Genomic DNA, 22,105 nt, shown 5'->3' on the forward strand with positions numbered 1-22,105 from the left:
GCATTCCTAAATATATAAATATATATAACCACAAGGAAGAAGAAAATTAAAGTAAATGATATTTAAAAAACCAAACCAAACAAACAAACCAAAAGAAAAAGAAAAGAAAACAAAAAAAGGCTGGCTTGTCAGGGGTTGGGGACAAAGAAGGCTCCGGTGTGTGTACTTACATAGAGGTCAGCACCGTAAAATCCGTCCTGGTAAACCACACTGCAGAAAATCCACACAAAAACAAAACAAAACAAAAAAACAAAACAAAACAACAAAAAAAAAAAAAAACAAACAAAAAACAAAAGAACAGAAAACACATTCCGGTTATTGAGGACGGCAGCATGCACATGCGTTTTACACAGGCAGGTGATGTATGAATCCACAACCTGGGCTTTTGGCAGGAGCAAATCAGCAAGAGAACGTGTGTGCGCACGCACGGCTCCAAGTCATCTTCCATGGCATGCAAAGGGGGAAGGGGTGGGCAGAGGGGGAGACAGTATGCAAAGGAGAGACGGAGGGGAACCACCATCTTGTACAGTAAATATTGACTCAAAAAGATCTGACGTCCTGAAGAGAGACACAAGGGTTTAGAAACCTCTACTCTGGTTATTCTCCTGGAATGATTTTAGTTACCCCCTAAAACACATGGAAACATTGGCTTCATGAAGTGGGCTTCTGAAATTGAGGAGCCCTCCACAGAAGGCATCCCACAGGGGCTGGAGTCACCTATGTGAGGAAGTGTGGTTCAGAGACTTGCGCCTGATTACATTTTTCAGGCTTCACAGGGCTGCATGACTTTTGTTTCTGACATCCATACATCACCTGCTTTTACCCTGCACATTAGACATGCGATAAGATTTGGCTGATCACACAAGCATGCAAAGTATTATTATTCAGCATCTTAAAGAACTGATGCAACACCTCAGGAAAACAAGTCAATCAATTCTGATCAAAGTAAACACAGAGAAATGTAATTGAAAAGAAAAAACCAAAAATACCCACAATGCATTGCTTTCACAAGCAGAGATAATGAGCTAAAAAGGTTAGGTGACTGGTCCAAGATCCGAAAATTGAAAGGTGCAGTGGGAGTCCCTGGTAGTAATGACTTATTCCACAGCAGAGAGGAGCAACTGGAAGGGTTTCCGTGGGATGGTGCTTTTTTCTGCTTTAAGCCATAGTTTTGTTTCTCTCAGAACTTCAAGCACAAAAACTGTTAAACAGAGCCTGGGGTTCCCAAATAGCTGCTCTTAGAGCATTCACTAGTATAAAACTACACAGCTCACTCTGGGGACAGGGGTTGGGGAAGGATGAGGAAGGAAGAGAGGGGATGCCCCCCACCCATTTGAGTTCAGCGTGTGCTTCATATACTGAGGAATTTCCTCTAGCTTTGTCCTCTGAAGAGCTCCACACAAACTTGCTCAAGGCTTTAAAAAGCATTAACCCCACCATCTGTGATGTTCATGGATATGATATATATGACTTACCCATAGCATTAAGGAAAAAAAAGGTATGGAACACTAGCTATTCTTTTGACTATAATTTTTTACTCATCAGATGGAATGTGAAATGCTGCCATGAGCCTGCCATCCTCAGACACCCATCTATTGTAAGGCACACACACACAAAAAAAGCCCAGCAGATCTTGGCAAAATTCTGCATGCTATTACTAAAAAAATAAAACAACAAAAAAAAAATCTTGCAGTGTTAGCTACTGCTTGAATAATTTAGTCTTGCTGCCTTCTCCAGGAAAAGTACACTCCATTCCCAATGGATAAAGTTACTGTAGTCTCCAAGAGCGCTGGGAGCAGGTATGAAGATAGAGACCCTTGTTAGAGGAAGAGGGGAGCCACTTCAGCAGGGAGAAGCAGGCCATAAGATCATGTTTGTTGAAGCTAAATTTTTACAACCACATAACAAAGAGTTTGGCTCCTGGGGCAGTGACTTACATTGCTGGGTTCTCTATCTAGGACCAGGAGTGTTTTAGCAGTGATACTTCCACCTGCTCCTGCAGGAAAGGCAAACGCACGACAGAGGAAGTGACTTGGTTTATGAACAGGTTAGAAGTTTTAACAGTTATTCCAAATACAATCAGTTGGATGAACATAAGCATTACCACATTGGATCAGGCCACTATTTCTGTCAGCAAGAGACGCTAGCCTCAGCTCTCCAGAGAAAACTGCAAGGAACACTAGTAACAGGTAAGAGTAAGACTACCTGGATCCAAACACCCGAACACACACGTGAATCCTCCATCTCTGCTTTTGTTAGGATTTGACTGACATGAACTTCAAGGGCTGAAATTTAGCAAGGTTTATTTATATGGTAGAATATCCATATTTGTGATTCTTAATGCCAGCAAAAACAGAGAATTCCTTTATCTGGGAACTACATTCTGATTATGTAGCTTGACCAGAAGTATAAAACAGTCTGGCAGCCAGTCAAATCTTGGTGCAATTTGTAAAAAGCCTACTAGCTGTGCTAAAACACATCTAAGGGGAAAAGAAACAGGCTGGTTTTGCAAAGTAGCCAGCATATCATTTAGGTGCACCAACAGCTGACTGTGTTGGAAAATGAACAAAAAAAACACTTTAAACCCTCAAAGCTCTCTGCTGCCCTGCATCTAGTCTTTTATCTACTATGGCTTCAAATCAGTGAATCTCATATATATTTACATTCCTAGATGAAATTATTCTTTACTATGGCAAGTCTATTCCTCATATAGGTAGTTAATGATTATGCAGAAGTCAATGACTAACCTATAGTTTGAGAAATAAAATTTATCAAACTTATTTAACTTTGAGAGTTTTACAGTAGGTGAGTTTTTTTCAGACTGTCTAGATTCTTACTGCTTTTGGTCTGAAGTGTTATTTGTTAGCATTCTCATTTAATAAGCATGGCTGCTACAAATCAGGGCAATATTCCAGTACAGTTTTTACTTGTGCTTTTTATCAGAGGTTATAATGTCTCCTTGTATCTACCAAGTGGCACCTCGGTTAAAACTGAAGGTTTCATTAGTGTTCAAAGTCAGGTTTAGGTGACTATCCAACTCACCTACAATAGTCTAAGCAGTTGTTTTCTGAGGTATCAAAACCCTTCTCTGGAAAAACAACCATGGCCATGCATAAGTATGGGCATTCCCACATATGCATTAGCAAATCTTGAGTTCTTGAAATAAATATTAAAACTATTAAAAGCTATGATTTCTTGCACCTTCCTCTGGTTTAGCATTTGACACTGTCCAAACTTACTCTAACCTGGATGGTGCTCGGTCTGATCCAGTATGGCAATACCAACAAGTTTTTATTAATCTACATTCTGTATTTTTAAAATTCTGCTAAGCTCTCAAATGCAGTGATACCATTAAATTTTGTAACTTAAACACCGCTAAGGTTTGCGAAAACCAATTCCTTCTATCAGGTTTGAGTTAACCTGAAGCTTTACTTTACTGTCTTCTTACACATTACTCACTATGCCTTCATGTTGCTGACTGATCTTATGGTGTCATCTTTCCACTGGCCAGGAAGAAAGTAAACGGTGGAGGACAAGATGTCAGGAACATGTGCCTGTCTCTGACCCCATGGAGGTCAACAGTGCCCACAGGGAGTGGTGGCTGTCCTACAGGTTACTGCAACATGGAATTGAAATGCACATTTTGTATTATTCCACTAGGAATCAAATTTGTTCTACCAAGTATCTCGCAGAAATTCAGACTATGATGACAAAAAACACCAGTAGTAGTTACATCCCAGTGCTTGGGGCTAGGGACAGTTCTGTGCCTCTGTGAACCTGCCTTGCTTACTTGTGCCCTGGAAATGTTTACCAGGTAGTATGCTGCCCACAAAGACATGGGATCAGTCAGCAGGGTGAGAAAAATTCAGTTTAATAGCAGTAAACACAGGCATGAGACATTATTTGGAAGGGCTAATCACTGGAGCCTGGCCCATATTCCAAATGAAAATAAACATTTTATGTGGGACTCAGGCTGGATTTACATCAAAGACAAGGCCCTCCCAGTGCCCCACTCATGACTGCCTCTGGCTAGGAATGCTCTAGCTGTTACTCCCAGGGATGAAAAGCACAATCCCCCTCCCTGGTGCAAATATTTCATATTCTAATGGATGGTAGCACTTAGCTCAGCTTTGCTGCTTTGACTGTGGAGCACTCCCCAGTAAAATTGGACTGGGCCATTTTTAGAGCAATGGACAGACAAGTTGCAGGTCAGAGGCAATGGTTAGAGGATAGAGAATGTGAACTAGGAGTGGTGGCAAAAAAGTGGATTTGAAAACCCAGAAGAAACACTCTGTTCAGAAGACCAATGTTTAGACAAGAGGTTTCATTTAAAGTCTTCTGGTGAATTAAATACAAACATTGCCAAAATTGCCAAAGAGCAAAGCTAGACAGATACATGAGCACTGCAGCTTGCTTCCTGGAGCTACACTTTAAATATCAGACTAGACTCTAAAAGGATCACAGTAGCTCTCATCACTTAATCTGCTACAGAAGCTATTGTGAGCTTATCCAGCATATATCAGGCCAGCTTCCTGCACTGATGTGTATGGATGCCACTTTCTTAACAGAAGATTTATGATATTTTTAATTCCCTTTTGGGCCTAGTGTAAAGGAAAAGAAGGGTCAGCCCACATCTCTGTGTTGGAGGATTCGTTTCTACTCCTGTTCTTTCTGAGAACATTGCCTGAAAAATATGGCAAGTAGAACTTGAGACAATAAGATTAAAGCGTCCCAAAATCAGAAACAAAACAAACAAACAAAAAAAGACCATTTGGAAGGGATTTGCTGATTTATCTGTCATTCCACCACATTTAAGCAAACCAACAAAAACCCAAAACAAAACTCACACACAGACCTAGTTCCCTCTACTTTTAAACAGCAGAGTACTTCTTTGTAACAACATTTTTTGCACTGCATTACTAGTGAAAATCTGAGGGCAAAGAATGCTAAGGCCACACATTTGCCATTGCTTCATTGCATTATTGTTCTCTCTACATCCCAAATGCTCCCAGCTTTAAATTAATGGACTTGATTAATCTTTGTTTTAAACCTTTTTAAACTGTCTCCAACAAAGAAAGCAAATCCATTGTGGGTAACTGGCTCTTCTGTGTCCTACTGCCAGATGGTGAGGCATGAAGGTAATGGATAATATTCCTCATTCCTGAATATGGAAACACAAATGGAGTACAAAGAGCAGAACCTTTTCAGGAATTTTAGATCTTCTCTTTGTGTCCTTCTCAGCAGCACTATAACATATTGGGTCAATGGATGACAAATATATACAGACAAATTGAGAAATTATGAGAAGGAACTCATCAGCACTTTAAGCTGTTGCAAGTACTGGAAATTGTTTCAGTCAAGAACTTAACAGAAAAATTTAGATTTGCCCCCACTGGATGCCATCATGTGCAGTATGCTCTGGCACTAGCAAGATCTTGACTCTCACCATCCAGACAATTTTAGGGTTTTTTGTTAACCGATTAGCTATTTGACACGGTTGTGCAGAGCACTCTGCTCTTGTGACCAGTGCTTACCCTGGGTAGGCAGGGATGGCTGTGGGAGGTACTGCCCGCACTGCTCCATACACTGTCCTTCCTCGGCCCCTCAGATGGGCGCCCCGAAATGCGGCAGCTGTGGTGGCTGCTGTTGGATAGGGGAAGCCTGGAACTGTGAAGATAGACAAGGTGGAAGGTGAAAAGGATACAAGCTCTGCCCCAGAGAACAACCGCCTGCTTCAAACAAAGTGACACAACAGCTCCACAGCAGTGGGACATTTGGCATCAATCCTGCAGAAGGACATGCTTATAACCCAGCAAGCATCCCATACGCACTTCCTGCTACACCATGGCCTTTGGGGGGAGAAGGGTTGCAGAGAGGTTTGGCATGCAAGAGGTTAATGTTTTGGCATGCCTTACCCACCCCAACAGGGCTCAAATCCCCCCACCGTTCAATACTGCCATGCAGTCTGGTTAGAGTCCGAGAAGCATGGAGAGTTACTATCAATACAGCACGCAGTTCTTCCAAAACTGCAGAGGCTCTTTAAAATAATTCGTCAAGAGGCCCTTAAAGTCAACCAACTTACATCAGTCTCTTCCCTCCTTTCCCCTCCCACTCTTTGCCACCCAATCCTCTGTATGTTCATTTTAAAGCCTGAAAGACAAGATAGCCCATATAACAGCAGCAGCAATTTCCCATAAAGTGCCAGTTTACTGAGAGCCCACTTCATTTAACAAGCGTGACCAATAACTAGCACCACATATAGTGATGCCTCTATTATTATGCTTTAAACTGAAGTTAACTAGATCGTGATGAAACTTTGTAAAACCTCAGAGGCATCTACAAACACGTCATAAACAGATACTGAAAGGGAATGAGTCCCAGGGCACAAACCCAATCCAGCATGCATCCAGGTGCATGCCACTAGGGGCCCTGCAGACCCGTGGTTCAGCAGCTTGTATAATATGTACTTTAGGGATTTGTCTGTCTGGTATCTTTGACTTCAATACAGGGAGGGGAGCAAGGGAATGGCCTATTCCTCACACACCTCCCCCTGTTCTGCAGCCTCCTTGTCATTCAGAAGGACCCATTCAGCAGTACAGCAAGACAGTGCAGATGAACAAGTTACAGCAACTGCACACTAACTTTGGCTCAAGGTAAACTCATTCCCAGTGAGACCCATCCTTTCAAGTATATATTATACAGACTGGAGAGAAGAAGGGTAACCGGTCATCATTAACTCAAGCACAGTAACAGTACAGGGGCTACTTACTGATTAAAGGAATGTAAGTGTTAATACCCCCCCTTCCTGACAGGGGCACTGCAGCGTCATTGCCCAGTGAGACATCCGCTTGAAAGCTGGACGCTAATTAAATTTAAAAAAGAATAAAAAACAAAAACAAAACCGTAAAAAGGTTATAAAGGAACAGCAGATTAAGAACAAAAACAAACACCACTGCAGTTAAATGGCAGAAGTGGAAGTGTCTACTTAAGCTCTACCTGCATATAACTCAGGGCCGTACACCGCTCCAACCACAGGACTCAACTTCCAACCTGAAACAACAAAGACTGCAGTGAATGCCAAAATCTACACCAAGAGAAGAACGGGCAGCATGGGTAGGGGGAATGGTCTCTTGCATGCGCCCCAGCTTCACATGCACAGCTGTTTCTGATTTCTGCTTTGCCTCAATCCCCCTTGGTGTAGATGGAGGCCAACTGCCCTTTCCTAATGTCAAGTTCTAGGTCCAGGTCGCTGTATCAGTGGGAACAGCAAAACATCAGCAGATCTGCAGCAGGCAGAGGCGCTGCTGTGGGAATGCCAACTACCTTATATGCATATTTGCCATGAGCACCATGCGACCTGGCATTCCCTGCAGGAGCCTTGCTGCCAATTCCTCCCTACTTTCACAGGGAACACTGCAGATACGAGCCCTCTCTAAAGCCACCGGCCCAGACTGTCATCTCAGGCAAGTCAAATTATAGCCTTGAATTCTCAAAACACCCTTCTGTCTTGCCTGCTAGAGATGTGCTAAAACGCAAGTGTCTGAATTTCTTCATTAACTGCATTACGCAACTATAGTTCATAAAACCAAATCATTCTATTCATCTCACACTTTCTCCTCACTGTTATTTTAGTATTTCTCTCCTTTATGCTGCTTTTCAGGTCAAAGCCTCCACAAAGAAATTATTTCAATATAATCTGGATAATAGGCAAGAACTGCAAATCATCAAGATAAAACCTACAAGAGAATAGGGCTTAAAGAAGCATGGGTATGAGTTGGTACATATTTCCAGTCACATCTAGAAACCTATCTGTCTTTTCCCCCTCCATCTCTCTAAATGGGGGAGAAAAGAGATATAAAGCTAACAATTTGATCTGGGTTGGCTTTCACAAAGCATTTCTTTCAGGAAAGATCTCAGCTGTTCAGCTAGCAAACACAGAGGCATTTTTATTTAAATAAATCTATATGCTTCTTTTGTCTTGGAGCCCTGGTGCACTTGCTGAACTTTTAACACCTCTAACCACTCTAGAAGCCATATGAACAATTCTGAACTGCAGCCCATCAACACCACCCTGCTGGCAGAGTATCAGTGACAGATGCAGTGCAGGCTCCCTCTGCAAGTACAGGCACACTGCTGCTGCACCGCTCACCCTGATGGCAAAATACTCCAGTGGTGGCAACAAAAGGACTGTCAACTCTTAAATTTAATAACAGTTGTACAACCATACTTGCCAGTATGCCTTAAGCCTCGTCTAATGCTAAATCTCTTTGCATAGCTTTAAAGCTGGCTTTAAACTGCTGGCTGCAAAAGCAAAATATTCTTGTACATTATTACTTTCACAAGTAAACTAAGTTTCATTACCAAACAGTCACATGCATGACATTTATGCCCTTGTTTCCAGGACAATATACCATGGATGTACTGCCTTTTGCTACAAAATCTCCTAGTTCCTTCCCAGGTACTGTGAGACCCAGAATCCCAAGCCTTTTGCTTGGCGCTGTTTCCCCACCCAGCTCTGCACCCAAGGTAAGATTTACCTGCAAGGGACCACTCAGTAAGTCAGCAGCAGAGCAACATAAAAAAATTTTATCTTCTGAGTTTGGAGTCTTACTTTAGAATCAAAACAGACTGCCACACCAGCTACTACCTGTATGCAGCTTCCTGCCTTGATGAAACTGTTTGGGAACATTTTTACACAAAAAAGAACTTTGCTGCTCATTTCACGGCAAAGACTCTGATTCAAACTCTTTATCAAAGCAGCATTCAGTTCTCCTGGGAGAATGACTTTTTATGCTATATATGCCTATGAAGTAAAATGACTTCACAGAGAACCATCAAAATATCCCAATAAAGCAGGATTCCTCACTATCCAAACAACTTGGTCTTTCTCTGTTCAGTTCACTGGAAAATTCACTTAACACAGGCAGTCTGAAACAAAAAGCAAGCAAACAAGTAGCGCAAAGGCTCTGTTTTACTGGTTGCTTGGGGACAGCTGTACTTTTATAGATAGAACCTAAACTGAGCTATCTTAAGTTATTAAGTTAATTACTTAGATTCAGCATCTGAAGTTGTTTCTGCATTTGTATTTAGGTATCTACGTGATGGCAGTGAGACACAGTAGTACTGCACACCCCACCAGAAAGAATCAGCTTGCAGGAGTAGGGCAGGCAACTCACTGGTCCTTGCACCTTCACCCATCTTAGTCACATGGGTCATTGTCCCTACTTCTCTCTGTCCCCACTTCTCCATCTGGAAAATGGTATTCCTCCACAAATACTTTTGGGTTATACTGAATGGTATAATGACACAAATTAGAGTCTGTGAGGTTTTATTGGTTCCTTTTGGTCCTGAGGAGAGGTCATGACTTTTCCCTTTTCTCTTTCTTCAAAAGTTTCAGCTTATCATCAGTACAGTCTCTCTTACCATTTGCGTAAGGTGTGACCATCTTCTTATTGGTCATCACTCTCGCAGTGGCATTGTTAACCTAAAAGTAAGAAAGGGGAGGGGGAGGAGAGGGAAGGAAGCACAGATCATTAGAGAAAATGGTGAAAAACTCTCAGATACCACACACACACACATACACACTATACTTCTCTTGAGCAAAAAAAAAAAAAAATTAAAAAATTAAACAGCTAATTCTACATGAATGCAATCTTTAAATTACTTTTAACAGTTGCCATTTAATTATAAAAGTTACAGCTAAACGTGGCATTTTAAAATTATGCATTAAACAAAAGGCCAACAAGAGTAAAGTGCAGATTCTCCACCACCCTGCCATCCCTAGTCATGGGATTATTTACAGCTCAGTGATCAAAAGGGCAAAACCCTAGATGCTTTGTCCAGGTTCTCTTAGAGAGGCAGGAAAATAATTTCTGCAGCCCAGGGCAGGGGAATTGAACCAGGTGATGCACAAGCTGACTTGTTTCTCAAGCTCAACACTGGAATTGGGGCCCAGCAGGTCACTGGCAGAACACTTGGGTAGAAAAAGGTAGCCTGGAGTCCCTCAGCATTAGATTTGAACTCCCAAGGCTTGAGGAAATCTCTGGAACATCACCAACTGTTTAGATGATTTACATTCACTGATTTACACCCACCATTTTCAGATCTCTTTCCAGATTTTTTTTTTCCTTGTCACTAATCTCATGGGACAGAAAGAATACATAGCAGCAGACCTGGATCATTTTTGGGTTTATTGTGCCCTCCACCCTCTTTACAGAGCTCTGCACAGCTCCAAGTGGTTTGACTGCTCAAGCAAGTGGGGTGTTACTGCAGAGATGGTGCTGATAAAGAAAAGATGGACTAGTTTGGAAGCCAAGTTACTGCAGCCCCGTGTCAGCCTCAAAGCTCTTGCAAGGAGGGTGAAGTCTTTATGGATCATCAATAATTCATCAAAACACATGCCAAATGGGAATGGAGGCCAGGGTGAAGAAGAAAAAAAAAGGATACAAAAATAGAAGCTGCCTCAGGCCCTTGAGATGTATGGATGGTGGGCATACACAGGGTGGGGAGTCCAGAGCTACATTTTACTCTTGTTTCAGACCCAAAACAATAGAAACATTACACATTTAAAAAAGAAAGAATGGGAAACAACAATGATGAGACTGAGAGCATGCAGTTAAACACACAGATAAAAAAAAGAAAGAAAAAAAACACACCACAATTGATTCAGAGGGTGGGGAGGGGAGGAGTGAGGGGATAGGGTCTCACAGACAATCATTAGATGGAGCAAGTGCCTGAAATCAGCTGCTACAGCAAAGTGCAACACAAGCACTTAAAGGAAAAATTGCCAGAACCAATCAGAAACCACCAGTCAGCAAAGAGACCAACAGCTGCACTTAGTAAAGAAATAAACTGGGGAGGGGGCAAAAAAAAAAAAAAAAAAAAGTGAGAAAAACAATAACAGCTACAAACAGGTCTCAGATAGAAAGAGCAGCAGAAAGAAGGGGCAGGAGAGAGAGAAGAGGATATGGGTGCATTAATAAAAACCAGCCAAACTGGAGTTCAGTAACTCTGAGTAAGATGTGCAAGGGGAAATCACCATGAAGTCAGTAATCAAACAGCTCAGACTGCTACAAAACAATATGTACATCCAAAGTCCAGGCGGCATTACTCAACAGCATTGAAAATAAAAGGGGGAGAAGGGGAAGGAGGTGGGTGGGGACAACAAGTCAAATCACATTTCGTAGTGTTAATGTGAGATGGCAGATGGATTTTTTCTTTCTTAATTTTTTTGTAATTTTAAGAAAAATTAAAAAAAAATAAAAAGCTTCTTCTCTAGCACTTTTATTTCACTTACCGCCAACTCGTACCATCGCCAGCATTGTGTATAGTTACCATGGAAAGAGTGAGTCAAGTGAAGGGCCCTAAACGCTAAACCATCGGAAAGGGAAATAAAAAAACAAAACAAAAGAGAAAAAAAAAAAAAAAGGCAAAATATGCAGACATCTTACTCAAAAACGGCGGCTTTTTTGTTTCAATATTTGTACTTTTTGGTTTGTGCTTGTTTTTTTAAAAGAAAGAAGGAGAGAGGGATGATGCCAGTTAGCCTTCAACAAAGTGGAATACCAAATTGGTCAGCACCTGACATGCCCAACATATGGCCATGATGGCCAGCCAACATTAACCCTTTCCTCCCTGGTGGTGAGAGCTAGCAAACTTTTAGGATTTGCTTTCACCAAACCTGTTCTTGACCACAGGCAGATCAAGAAACCAGCAATGTACATAGCACAGCTCACTTGGGGCTGCTGCCCCACCTGTCCCCACCCCTCCCACAGGCATCATCTCACACTTGCATGGAGGAGAACTGGCCTCAGAGGAAAGAGAGGATACTGGCTGGCCCCCTGCTTTCTTTTTTGGACACAGTTAGAAGTTGGACAGTACTCTTTCAGTTAGTTTTGTTCAGGCCTGGTAACAGGAAATCAGAGCCTCACAAACTGAAGCAAAGGAAAAATCAAGACAGCAGCAGAAGGGCAAAAACTTGAAGTGGGTGGGAATGAAACTTAATAAAAGAAGAAAAAAAAAAGGAAAAATAACCAAAACAACAATAAAAATATTCTGTAAAGGGTGTAAACTTCTATACATTTCAGTGCAGGGAGGTGAAGGACACAGACACAAACACACACACACACGAGACTGGGATCCAAATGTGAAATAAGTGAGGCAAGACACAAAAAGAAATCAAAAGAATAAATATAAAGAAGAAATTGAATTACTGAAGACATGCACCTCGATTTTACGGCCCTCTACCACGGTGCCGTGTAATTTCTCCCTGGCCCTGTCTGCATCAGCACTATTCTCGAAAGTTACGAACCCGAATCCCTGCATGCAGCGGGAGAAGGGGGGAAAACATGCACATCGTTATATATTGAAATACTGATCTCTAGGTAAATAGAGAAAAAATATCACAGTATGAAATCGACATCAGCACAACTCAGCAATAACCTCCTAGAGTCACATTGTTGGTTCATGCATGTTTCATAAATGAAAGAAATCAAAATCAATAAAAAAAGAACTGTAATAATAATAAGAATAATAAGAGTAATTAAAAAAAAGAAAACATAAAAGCAATTGAGGCCAGACCAAAAAAGAAGTACAAAGTTACTCGAGACAATTTTTCATTTTGGTTTGTTTTTTTGTTTAAAAACACTAAACCCTGCTATGATATAGGCTAGCTGGGCAAGCCCAAGTAGGGCTTTTCTCCCCTCTTAATGAACACACAAATTTTGTAGGACCCCCGTCTGCCCCAGATACAGCACAGGACATTGACACTGAGCAGCACTTTGTTCTCTTGAGAAAGTACTATGAGAGTGAGCAGCAATCTGAGTTCATGTCTGGCACCAGAATTCTGCAAAGCTTTGGGCAAATCAAACACTGAACCTTGCTTTTCCCACCTGTAGAATGGAGACAGTAATAATTACCTACCTTAGAACACAGTTGAAAGGAAGGGCTCTTTGTAAAGCATCCCTTGTAAGCTCTTCAGGGCACAGCTCATGCCTACTCCTAAATCTGTAACTTCCCCAATGATATAAGGGGCCCTGAAAGTAAGCAAGGCTTCCAGGTGGCACAATAAGCATATTTAATGTGAAGATTTAGAATATCACATACTGTAGTTCCAGAATATTCTTATCTCTGAGTACTGTGGTGGGTTTGACTGTAAATCTAAACACCTGAATACCGATTCATTGGTCAAGGCAGGTTTTGTATCACACTGCTGATCCCCTGCTACCTCTCCCTGCTACCCATCTTACCCAGCTTTGTTCTGAGATGGCAACCTCTGTGCTGTGGATAGCAACAGACCTCTGCCTAGTTAGAATATGAAATTTCCAGAAAAATCCACACGCCCTGCTTGGAGCAACCACAATGGCTCAAGGCCTGCCAAAATGTCACTTCAGTTAGACAAATTCAGGTTTACCACACCCATGAAGGCACAAGCAACACATGCCTGTCCTACACATGCTCATGCTGCTGCCAGCTCATGCAGTGGTATAACAGGGCAGGGTAAGAGACCATGCTTCCTTCCACAGAGCTGAGTGAGTGCACTGACATTAAGAGAGAGCCAACATGACAAAATGAATTAGGATTTTAACTAGGAGCAAATGGCATCTTAATACAGACAACCGTGATGAGATACTCTTCATGCCATTAGAGAGATTGGACCCAAACAAAAAGCATTGTTGCATTCTGCTTTCAGGACATTTTAACGACAGCAATAACTGGCTCCTGTGGCTTGGTATAAAGCAAATACTGCTTTAATGTACAGAGAGTAATCTCCACTGGCTCCAGTACCCTCAGGAGCAGAACAACAAAGCTTGTATTTGATGCAATAGAAACTCCCTCCCAATGTTAACTGAAGAGTAGGTTGTGAGAGTGATCTACAGCTGTGCTTGTCAGGGAAGGGGCATGCTAGCCAGGCAACCTCCTTCATGCACCTTGGGATCAGTATGTATTTGGGTTGGACAGCCCAAAAAACAGAAAGCATTTTGATTTCTAAGCTTTGTTAGCAATGAGACACAAGCAAGCCATTATTCTTCAAGTGCTTTTTAAAGGTCTTTACAACACTAATCTTGAACAGCCCAAGCTGTTTAAGTGACAAGCTGGCCCTCATCATCCACAGCTAGGTTTCCAGCAAAAAACTGCCACAAATTTGTAAAATGCAGGGTGGTATTTACTGGTTTTTTGAGGGGGAAGGTTTACTTTTTTTTCCTTCCCCCTGAACAGCAATAATAAAGGGTTTTAGCCAGTACTGCAATGCTGAGATCAACAAAAGTGCTCCTTTGGGCTCCAACCCAATAATCTAAAGCTTCAGATAATTTAATTTCTCCAGCTATAAATAAAGAGCTATATAAATAACAAACTGATGCCTTTTTCAGAACAGCATAGACATTCCCTGTTTAAATGAATTAAAATCAGAGCTACATGACACGGGCTAATAAAACAGCCCAACTGCATATAACTCTCAAATATACTGCAGAGACCTGAGAGGGGTGCAGGGGGTGTAATAGCACAGCTGATTATGAAGGAATAGGGTGCTATGCCTGCTTTAATGAGCCCCTACAGAGAAAGGTAAGCCTGAGAAATAGAGCAACACCTTTCCCTCTGGCTCTGTAAAGTGGGGAAAAAACATTCTTTAAAGGTTGGGGGATGAGGGGAGGTAAAGACTGCAACAGGCATCTCTATTTCCCTCTTCTCTTTTTGCATTAAAATTTCTGTTTGTTCTAGACAAGGCTGTGGAGAACAAACGAAATTTATGTCTTCAGTGATGATGTGAACTGAAAGCTGGAGTGCAGATGGAAAGCAATTCTTTAGACATTAATCTGTGCAGGCTAGAACCAAACTAAGACTATTTTAATTCACATCTGCTTGCAATTAGTAACATCTGTATGGGATTTTTAAAAAATACATTATCATTAAATATCTTTAAACTGAGTAGGAATGTTCAGTATTTTTATTAAGTTAACTCAAGGTAGCATACGATCCACTTGCAGACTATATTAATATAATTAACAATGTAAATTAAACCAGAATTAATCTGATTCAGAACAATATAACTAATTAATCGCATTTTATTGACAGATCAGCCCTTAGCTTGTGCAACTCTTTGTTGAGCACCACTTATTGTCAATACTGAATTAATACTTTACATATTTGACTATGGCAGTTAGTATTTGTGTCCTCTTAGTTTATCATATTAATGCATCTCTTAGACATTCAAATTTTCATCAGGAAAAACAGCTGAGCCACACTTGACATTTTTGTTATTTCTAAGTTTAAAAACTAGCAATTAGATATATATAAACATACATTTTTGAAGTGGAAGAGAAAAACAAACATACATATATTTTTTATTCCTTCTCACAGATGACCTGTAAAGAATAGGGATTAATTTGTACGTAAACACATAAGCAACAAATAGTTTTCAGTTTTCCCTCAGCAAGGTTGTCTTGACCTTGAAAGAAAAAAATAAGAAACAAAGCAAGAAAAAAAAAGATGGGGCAGGTATCCAATATTTACTAGCTTGGCTTTATTGATACTGGATTGCTCCATAGTAATAAGTATGGAGTCAGAGGAAGGGAAGATCCTGGATGAAAACAATACTTAGGTTTTCTAAAATTTAGATTATACACATTATTTGAGTTTAATAGTATTGTTATGATAACAAGGCTGAAATTTTCAACAATTCCTCCCCACCAGCAACTGCAACAAACTTATCCCATGCAGAAAATAAGTTTAACCCAGCGAACACTAAATTTCAATAAACATTTTTAGGAGTGGTGAGAAATTTGCAGTACCAGACTAACCCCTTTTTACCCAACGGTTTATTGAAAGGACCTGAAGAGACCGAGTAACTGTCACCCTTTTAGTCTGGCCTCAGATTCTGCAATAAATAACAAGCAACATGATGAGCAGTGAAAAAAAAAAAAATGTATATATATATATAGTATTTGAACGTTTCCATCTCTGAAGAATGAGAAAGAAAATTTACCATGTAACCGTAAAGGGAGAAATCAAAACCAGACGGTTCTCCTGGGTGTGGCCAGAACACAGAAATTAAACAAAAAACAACAACAAAAATAAAATAAAGTAAAATAAAAAAAGAAATAAAACCAAAGAAAACTAAACAGAGCCCCTTGAAATCCATGCATTGTTAACCCTTTGTTCGTCATGGAGTTTAGACCAGTCACCTCAGCAGCAGCGTCTTTGTCTTGTACCACTGGAGCACGCAGCCAGCAACCAGACTTGCTGTCATCTGCTGCTGTGCCTGTTTCTAACCAAGTTTTTTCTTTTTTTTTTTTCCCCTTATTTCCATATTAAACTTTTAGAAGCCTGAAAAAAATTGCCAAAGAGGCAGCAGTTTAGGCTACCTGTTTCCTAGGCATTTGGAAAGAGTAGGAGGGTTTCAGCTATAATCCACCTGAGATGAGCAGGACTGAATGCACTGACAGCAGCACAGCACAAAACCCAGAAACAAATTATTGAAGTCACACACACAAATGCACCCTTCAAGTTGGTGAAAACATCTATGTAAACCAAGCTGCCACCATTTCAGCAGCTCTTCCAGCTCCTCCTGGCCCCCATACCACACTTGGCATTAAGGCACATACACGTGTCTGTGTACCTGTGCAATCTGGTGATCAGATGCAGAAATTAACCTGACTGAAAAAATGTAAATGTATCTTCAAAAAACCATGCAGGGCTATTTTCAAGCTCTATAATTTCCACAATCCAGCTTGAGCTGCTCCGCTGCCAATCCCTGCTGCAAAGCAGCAGAGGGGGCAGAGGCCAGCAGCGAGGAGTGGGAGCCCAGCCTGCACTGCTGGGCAGCAAAAGCCTGGGACTTCAGAGCAGCTCCAGCCAGCTCAGGACAGCGGCTTCATGGCCCCAGTCATCCCCAGGTGTGTGATGTTCCTCCTCCCTTCAGCTGATCCTGGATCTCACTGCATGGTCTGCGAGTTCAACAGTCTGAACTGGCTGAAGACAAGCTCATTTCTCTCCCTGCTGCATCAGTGTCTTGCTAATTTAGCACCTAGATCCAGCTCCCTACACAGTGAAATGAGCACTGCTGGAAAAGCACTCCCACAGGAGCAGTACATCAGCTTATAGTATGAAACCATAAACTTCAGCCTGAAATTCAAGTTTAAATAAATCAGTTCAGTGTATGGACTAGTTGATCTTTTTAGTTCAGTATTGCAGACTTCAAGGCATGAAAGCAGTGAACTAGGATAAAGGGACACTGGTCACCAGTACTTAATTTGTTTTTAAACCTCATTATATTAATAACACTGTATTTCTGGCTCAACTGATAAAATCTGAACAAAAAATATAAAAACTGAATTAAAATGAAAACAAGACTTCTAATTAATTTATTTTATGCAATAAGGGGCTTTCCACTTAGTGGAAACTAGATCCAGAACAAGGATGGCTCAATTCAAAGCACCTAATCAATTTAAAGAAGAAACAAATATACATGCAAACTTACAATCTTTAAGGCACCATTATTAAAACCTATTCACATTCTTATCTTAACCTACAGTTAACCGTAAACTTAGAAGTCTACACAGCTTCCACAAAAGTTTTTAGTTAGCATAGGTTTACTTACATAACACCAGCAGATGCAATTTCTCTCATAACCCACTATACAACTAATTTTTAAAATAAATATGAACAACTTCTAGACACTATAGTCCTATACAAGAACTTGGAAATCTGAGTCTTGCAAGTGGAAATCAGTGAGGGACATAAAACTTACAGCATCCTGAAACCATGACCCCCTCTACACAAATATGAACTCTTACCATTTAAAAGCTACAAAAAAACCAAAAAAAACAAACCAACCCCCCCCCAAAAAAAAAAACAAAAAACCACCCACTCCCTATTTAGCCAAGATTTTGCTGTGTGCTTATGTACTCCTGGTCTCTGAATGTCATCAAGGGCACATCTTAGAATGCCACATGGTACACAGCTGGTGAGCAAAGAGCTTGGATTCCCTTCCCCTGCAGTTTTATAAATGCCACAGGGTACTCATTACACAGGCAGACTGCATTAATTCTGCAAATATGTCCACTTGTTCGATTCAGCACAATAGTGCAAAATATGCATCTAGAGGATGCATCTCCACTAACAAAAGGAGCAGGAATCCTCTCGACTTCCTCTGGAGGTGTTTTATTCGCGGTTCAGTGAAGTGCTTGGTAAACTGCAACCAGAGGCAGAAGGCTATTTAAAGGCACTTATACCAGTTAGAGCTAGAAATGTAATGGTAAACAGGATAAATGAAACAAACAGCTAGTTTCCTGGAAGCAAGCAAAAAACGCCAAACACATAAAGGGAAGACTGATGTCATTCTATTAAACAAGAAGAAAACAAAATGTAATTCAAGGAATTTTTAAAGTTTTTATCTTGTTTCTCACACACAGCAAAGCAGAATCAGTGTGAGGTCTACCAGGGCCCATATATTCCTACTAAACAGACTGAATCTGGAAAGAAAGCAAGTTACAAAACAAGAATTCACATTGTTCTGAGAGAAGAATCAGCAAAATTCATTAACTGCCTCCTACGTTGCTGTGATAGAGAAAGTCAACAAATAGCATTTCTGAAAGAACATGAGGTGAGAGGTGGCTGTGATGGACACACCCAGATCTCTTTGGTCACCAAACTTTAAAGTACACAGAAATCCTGAAGATGCAGCCAGTTTGATAGAGCTTCCCCAGGCTGTCGAAGAAAACTGCCTGGTCATCTCAGGTGGATTCAAAATGAGGAATGCTACCTGAACACTTCCTCCAATCCCTCCTACTGACCAGCACTGGAGTGATCCCAGTAGAGTTCTCCCGCCACAGCTCTGGGGGACAAAGCGCTGCTCAACCCCATCGTACACTGGTTGGGGGCAAACCCAGGGCAGTTTGGGATTTACCACTGTACCTTTAAAATATTTACAAAACATATACACAAAACACTACAACCCTTAGGAACCCAGGGAAGGGAAGGGAGCATTGAGAACACAGCACAAGGCAGGCAGCAGGAGCATCTGCTTTCGGATTCCCAAGAGAGAGGAGGAGAAGAAGAAGAGAGAGAGGTTTCATATCATTAGATTAGAATGGAAACCACAGGGCAGGAAAATGCATTCAGATTTTTTTTCCTAAGGTGGAGGAAGAACCCAAGAGTGAGTGAGTGGCCTCCAGAAAGATCCATTTCCTTTGCTTCACCATCAGATCACCAAACTGTTGTTTTTCCATTATTATGTGAATACCAGGTGCTTCGTGCAGCTACACCCCACTCAAACACTGGGGCCTCCCATTTTCATGCTAAGCAGGAAGAATCTTGCATTCTTTTTAAAACAGGAATTATTTTGGGTGAGAAGGATGCAAAGATACCATGAAATAACTCTTTGGCTGTTTTATCATTCTGTTCAAATTCTGGACATCCTTCAATACGGGCTACCAGTTTTTTAACTGCTTTTTGCTGCAAAACAACAAAAAAGCAGTAGAAAACTGCATGGCTAATGAAGACTAGAAGAACATATCTCCTTTTTTTTTTTCCCCCAAATATTTATTAAGGATTCAGGGTAACATTCATCAAGGAACTCTTCAGCAATAATTTTTGTTTTAACTGGAAACCAGAAGCCTTGGGCTTTAGCAAGAGCACAAGAAGGTACTTTTCATAGTCATAAATCAAGTCTTCATGGAAAAGCCTTCAATGTCAATGTTGCCTAGAAGGGAAAGGGCAGCCGTGGATGTTTAATACACAGGGCTGTATGGATGGGAGAAAGAGAGAGAGTGAAGTTCATGTGTGAAGAGGAAAGCACTGCTCTGAAAAGCACAGGCAGTGGGATATGAAGAACATTGTGCCAGGCCAGTTATTTTTGTTCTTTCTTTTGCAATTATATCTGAAGAAGTAGGGATTTGATAGAGGCCAGAGGCTATTCTCAAAACCAAACAATAATGACTAAAATCTAGAGTAATTCACAGGTAGCTTTGGCCTATAAATATCAAAAGAACTGCAGAGAGCAGAATAAATATTTACAAATTCAGAAAAGCTGATTGTTTTGGTAAAGCATATAGATTAACCATGCAGGGAAGTAAAACTCTAAATAAGCCATATAGACATTTACTTGTTCAGACTGTCTTGTTATAAAACAAAACAAGAGAAAACCATGGTATTAAGGAGAAGTAGAGGATGGGGGAAAGGGCTAAAACTCATGTCTTTTGTACACAGATCAATGGCTTTCTGGTTTCCAGGTAATACAGGGCTGAAGAATTTCAGAATGCATCTTGGGCAACATGGGTGGAAATTTGCAGAAGGCTCTGAACGTGAACATACCCCAGAATATATGTTGAAGCAAAGAGGCCACATAAAAACTGTGGACCTCAAATCCAAGCAAAAGGCATAGACTCTAAACCAAAACTGCTTAGCTGAATTTCAACTTCCAAAACCTTTTGTGTGCATGCACACATGTGCACACACGTGTGTGTGAGAAGGAGGGAAATTTTGTTTTAATTGAAAATGGGAATCTTAGCATTGATTAAGTCAAGCAGAGTATAGACATGCACTGTGCAAGCTTCCCCCATAGAGCTTTGGCAATGCACCTCGCTCCTGACCTGCAAAACTCCCTGCTATTCCAGTGCTGAACCTCCTGGGCAGAGAGAGAATCACAGCAATTTGTCATTGTGGTGATACTGGTTACGTGATGAGAACCAATTGCCAATTAGGACAGAGACCACTGAATCTCTCTGCAGCTGACCTGAACAACATTTGAAATCTCATCTCCAGAGATATAAATTACCATTAACCCTCAACAAAACTTGTCTCTTAATATATCTATAGGAAGAAAATAGGAGTGTGAATGCAAATTCTGTGGGGGAGGTCCACATGGGGCAGTGAAATGAGGATGCTTATATTAAAGCACCAAATATCTCAAACATGAAAGGTCAGTATCTCAGAAGTGCCAAGTAAGTCTGCAAAACAGAGTATATAAAATCCTTCCACATATGAGATATGACAGTTTTTCTACAGAAGTATTTTAATGCAATGAAAATGGCAGGGATGGGGGTGAATTTAGCTTTTGTTCTTACAGTCTCCCATCACACAAAGCTGTTTTACCTTATTCTGTCTTCCTCACAGGGCAGCCCTTGCCTATGCAATGGGAATGGGTTGATATGAAGGCTCAGCTGACTGAGTCCATGCTTGTTCAAAAAGCTGGGGAACCTGATCCCACAGACAGGAGTGTCTCTGAGCATTTGTACATGCTGCTCAGAAATGACCATGCTCAGAGTCTCAAGTCAGAGGGAACAGGAGACTTCCCCAGAATAGCTTTTCCCTTCCCCCATCACTCTAATTCCTGCTGATCTCTACAGAATATGTTCTCTAGGCAATGAACTGCCTTTTACTCTGCAATCAAAACAAGAGAAGCGGGTACAGAAACAGGACTTACCTTCGAGCCACGCTCATTAAAGATTATCTCTACATCAAGGATTTTGCCGAATTGCTGCAGAGAGACAAGGGAAAAGAAGAAAAAAAAACATTTATTTTTGGCGGTACAGTTTTCCTACCTTTTGCAGGGGCTGGCTTAGTACAAGATAGGTGAGAATATTTCCATTTCTAGCATACAGGCAAAGGCATAAAATTCCACTGGCATGACTCAATTCTCCTGGGTTAAGACATGAAGATCGTTTTGATCACAAACTCCAGGTTTTCTCACAGAAGTCTAAAGGAAGAAAAACAATCTCCAGAAGAGTTTTAGGGATTTGAGGAAGCTCATCTTTTCCCCGTTAATCTAAACATTAATTCTTCTTTCCCTCATTCTACTGTTTCATCTAAGACATGGTTCTATGATTTCATCTCAGATATCCAACAACATTTCTCACATATAATTCAACATTTCAGCTTCCTCCTGAAGTGGCTATCACAAAGAGAAACTTAACAGTGATGATCCTCTGGAAGAAATAATAACATACAACTCCCAGCCTCAGGGATTTCAAATACTAAAGCTTCTTTCCTTCCATTTATTTTCCAAAACACCAAGCCTTCAAAAGAATTGATAGCAGATTCAGAAACTACAAAAAAAGGAAAATTCCCCATAGTTTGTTTTTCAGAAAAAGATCACTTAACTTCAACC

General features: G+C 40.9%; 1 protein-coding gene across 50 annotated transcripts in view; it reads right to left on the reverse strand.

The window, feature by feature from the left end:
* RBFOX2 (RNA binding fox-1 homolog 2) overlaps positions 1-22,105 on the reverse strand; it is a 170,118-nt gene that overhangs the window by 15,892 nt on the left and 132,121 nt on the right. For 17 of the 50 annotated variants that reach the window (XM_077783381.2, XM_085568694.1, XM_077783380.2 and 14 more), the window contains 6 exons: positions 21,422-21,475; positions 12,226-12,318; positions 9,424-9,484; positions 6,997-7,050; positions 6,770-6,862; positions 5,535-5,667 (listed from right to left, as the gene is read on the reverse strand). In XM_077783381.2, coding sequence (XP_077639507.1) covers positions 5,535-5,667; positions 6,770-6,862; positions 6,997-7,050; positions 9,424-9,484; positions 12,226-12,318; positions 21,422-21,475 — 488 coding nt within the window. Of the gene's footprint in view, positions 1-170; positions 211-1,937; positions 3,617-5,534; positions 5,668-6,082; positions 6,151-6,769; positions 6,863-6,996; positions 7,051-9,423; positions 9,485-12,225; positions 12,319-21,421; positions 21,476-22,105 lie in introns of those variants that run through there. The other 33 variants (XR_014951890.1, XR_014951889.1, XR_014951891.1 and 30 more) reach the window with 13 other exon arrangements.

Source organism: Lonchura striata, chromosome 1A (genome assembly GCF_050655825.1).
Source record: "Lonchura striata isolate lonStrDom1 chromosome 1A, ASM5065582v1, whole genome shotgun sequence".
Taxonomy (NCBI): domain Eukaryota; kingdom Metazoa; phylum Chordata; class Aves; order Passeriformes; family Estrildidae; genus Lonchura; species Lonchura striata.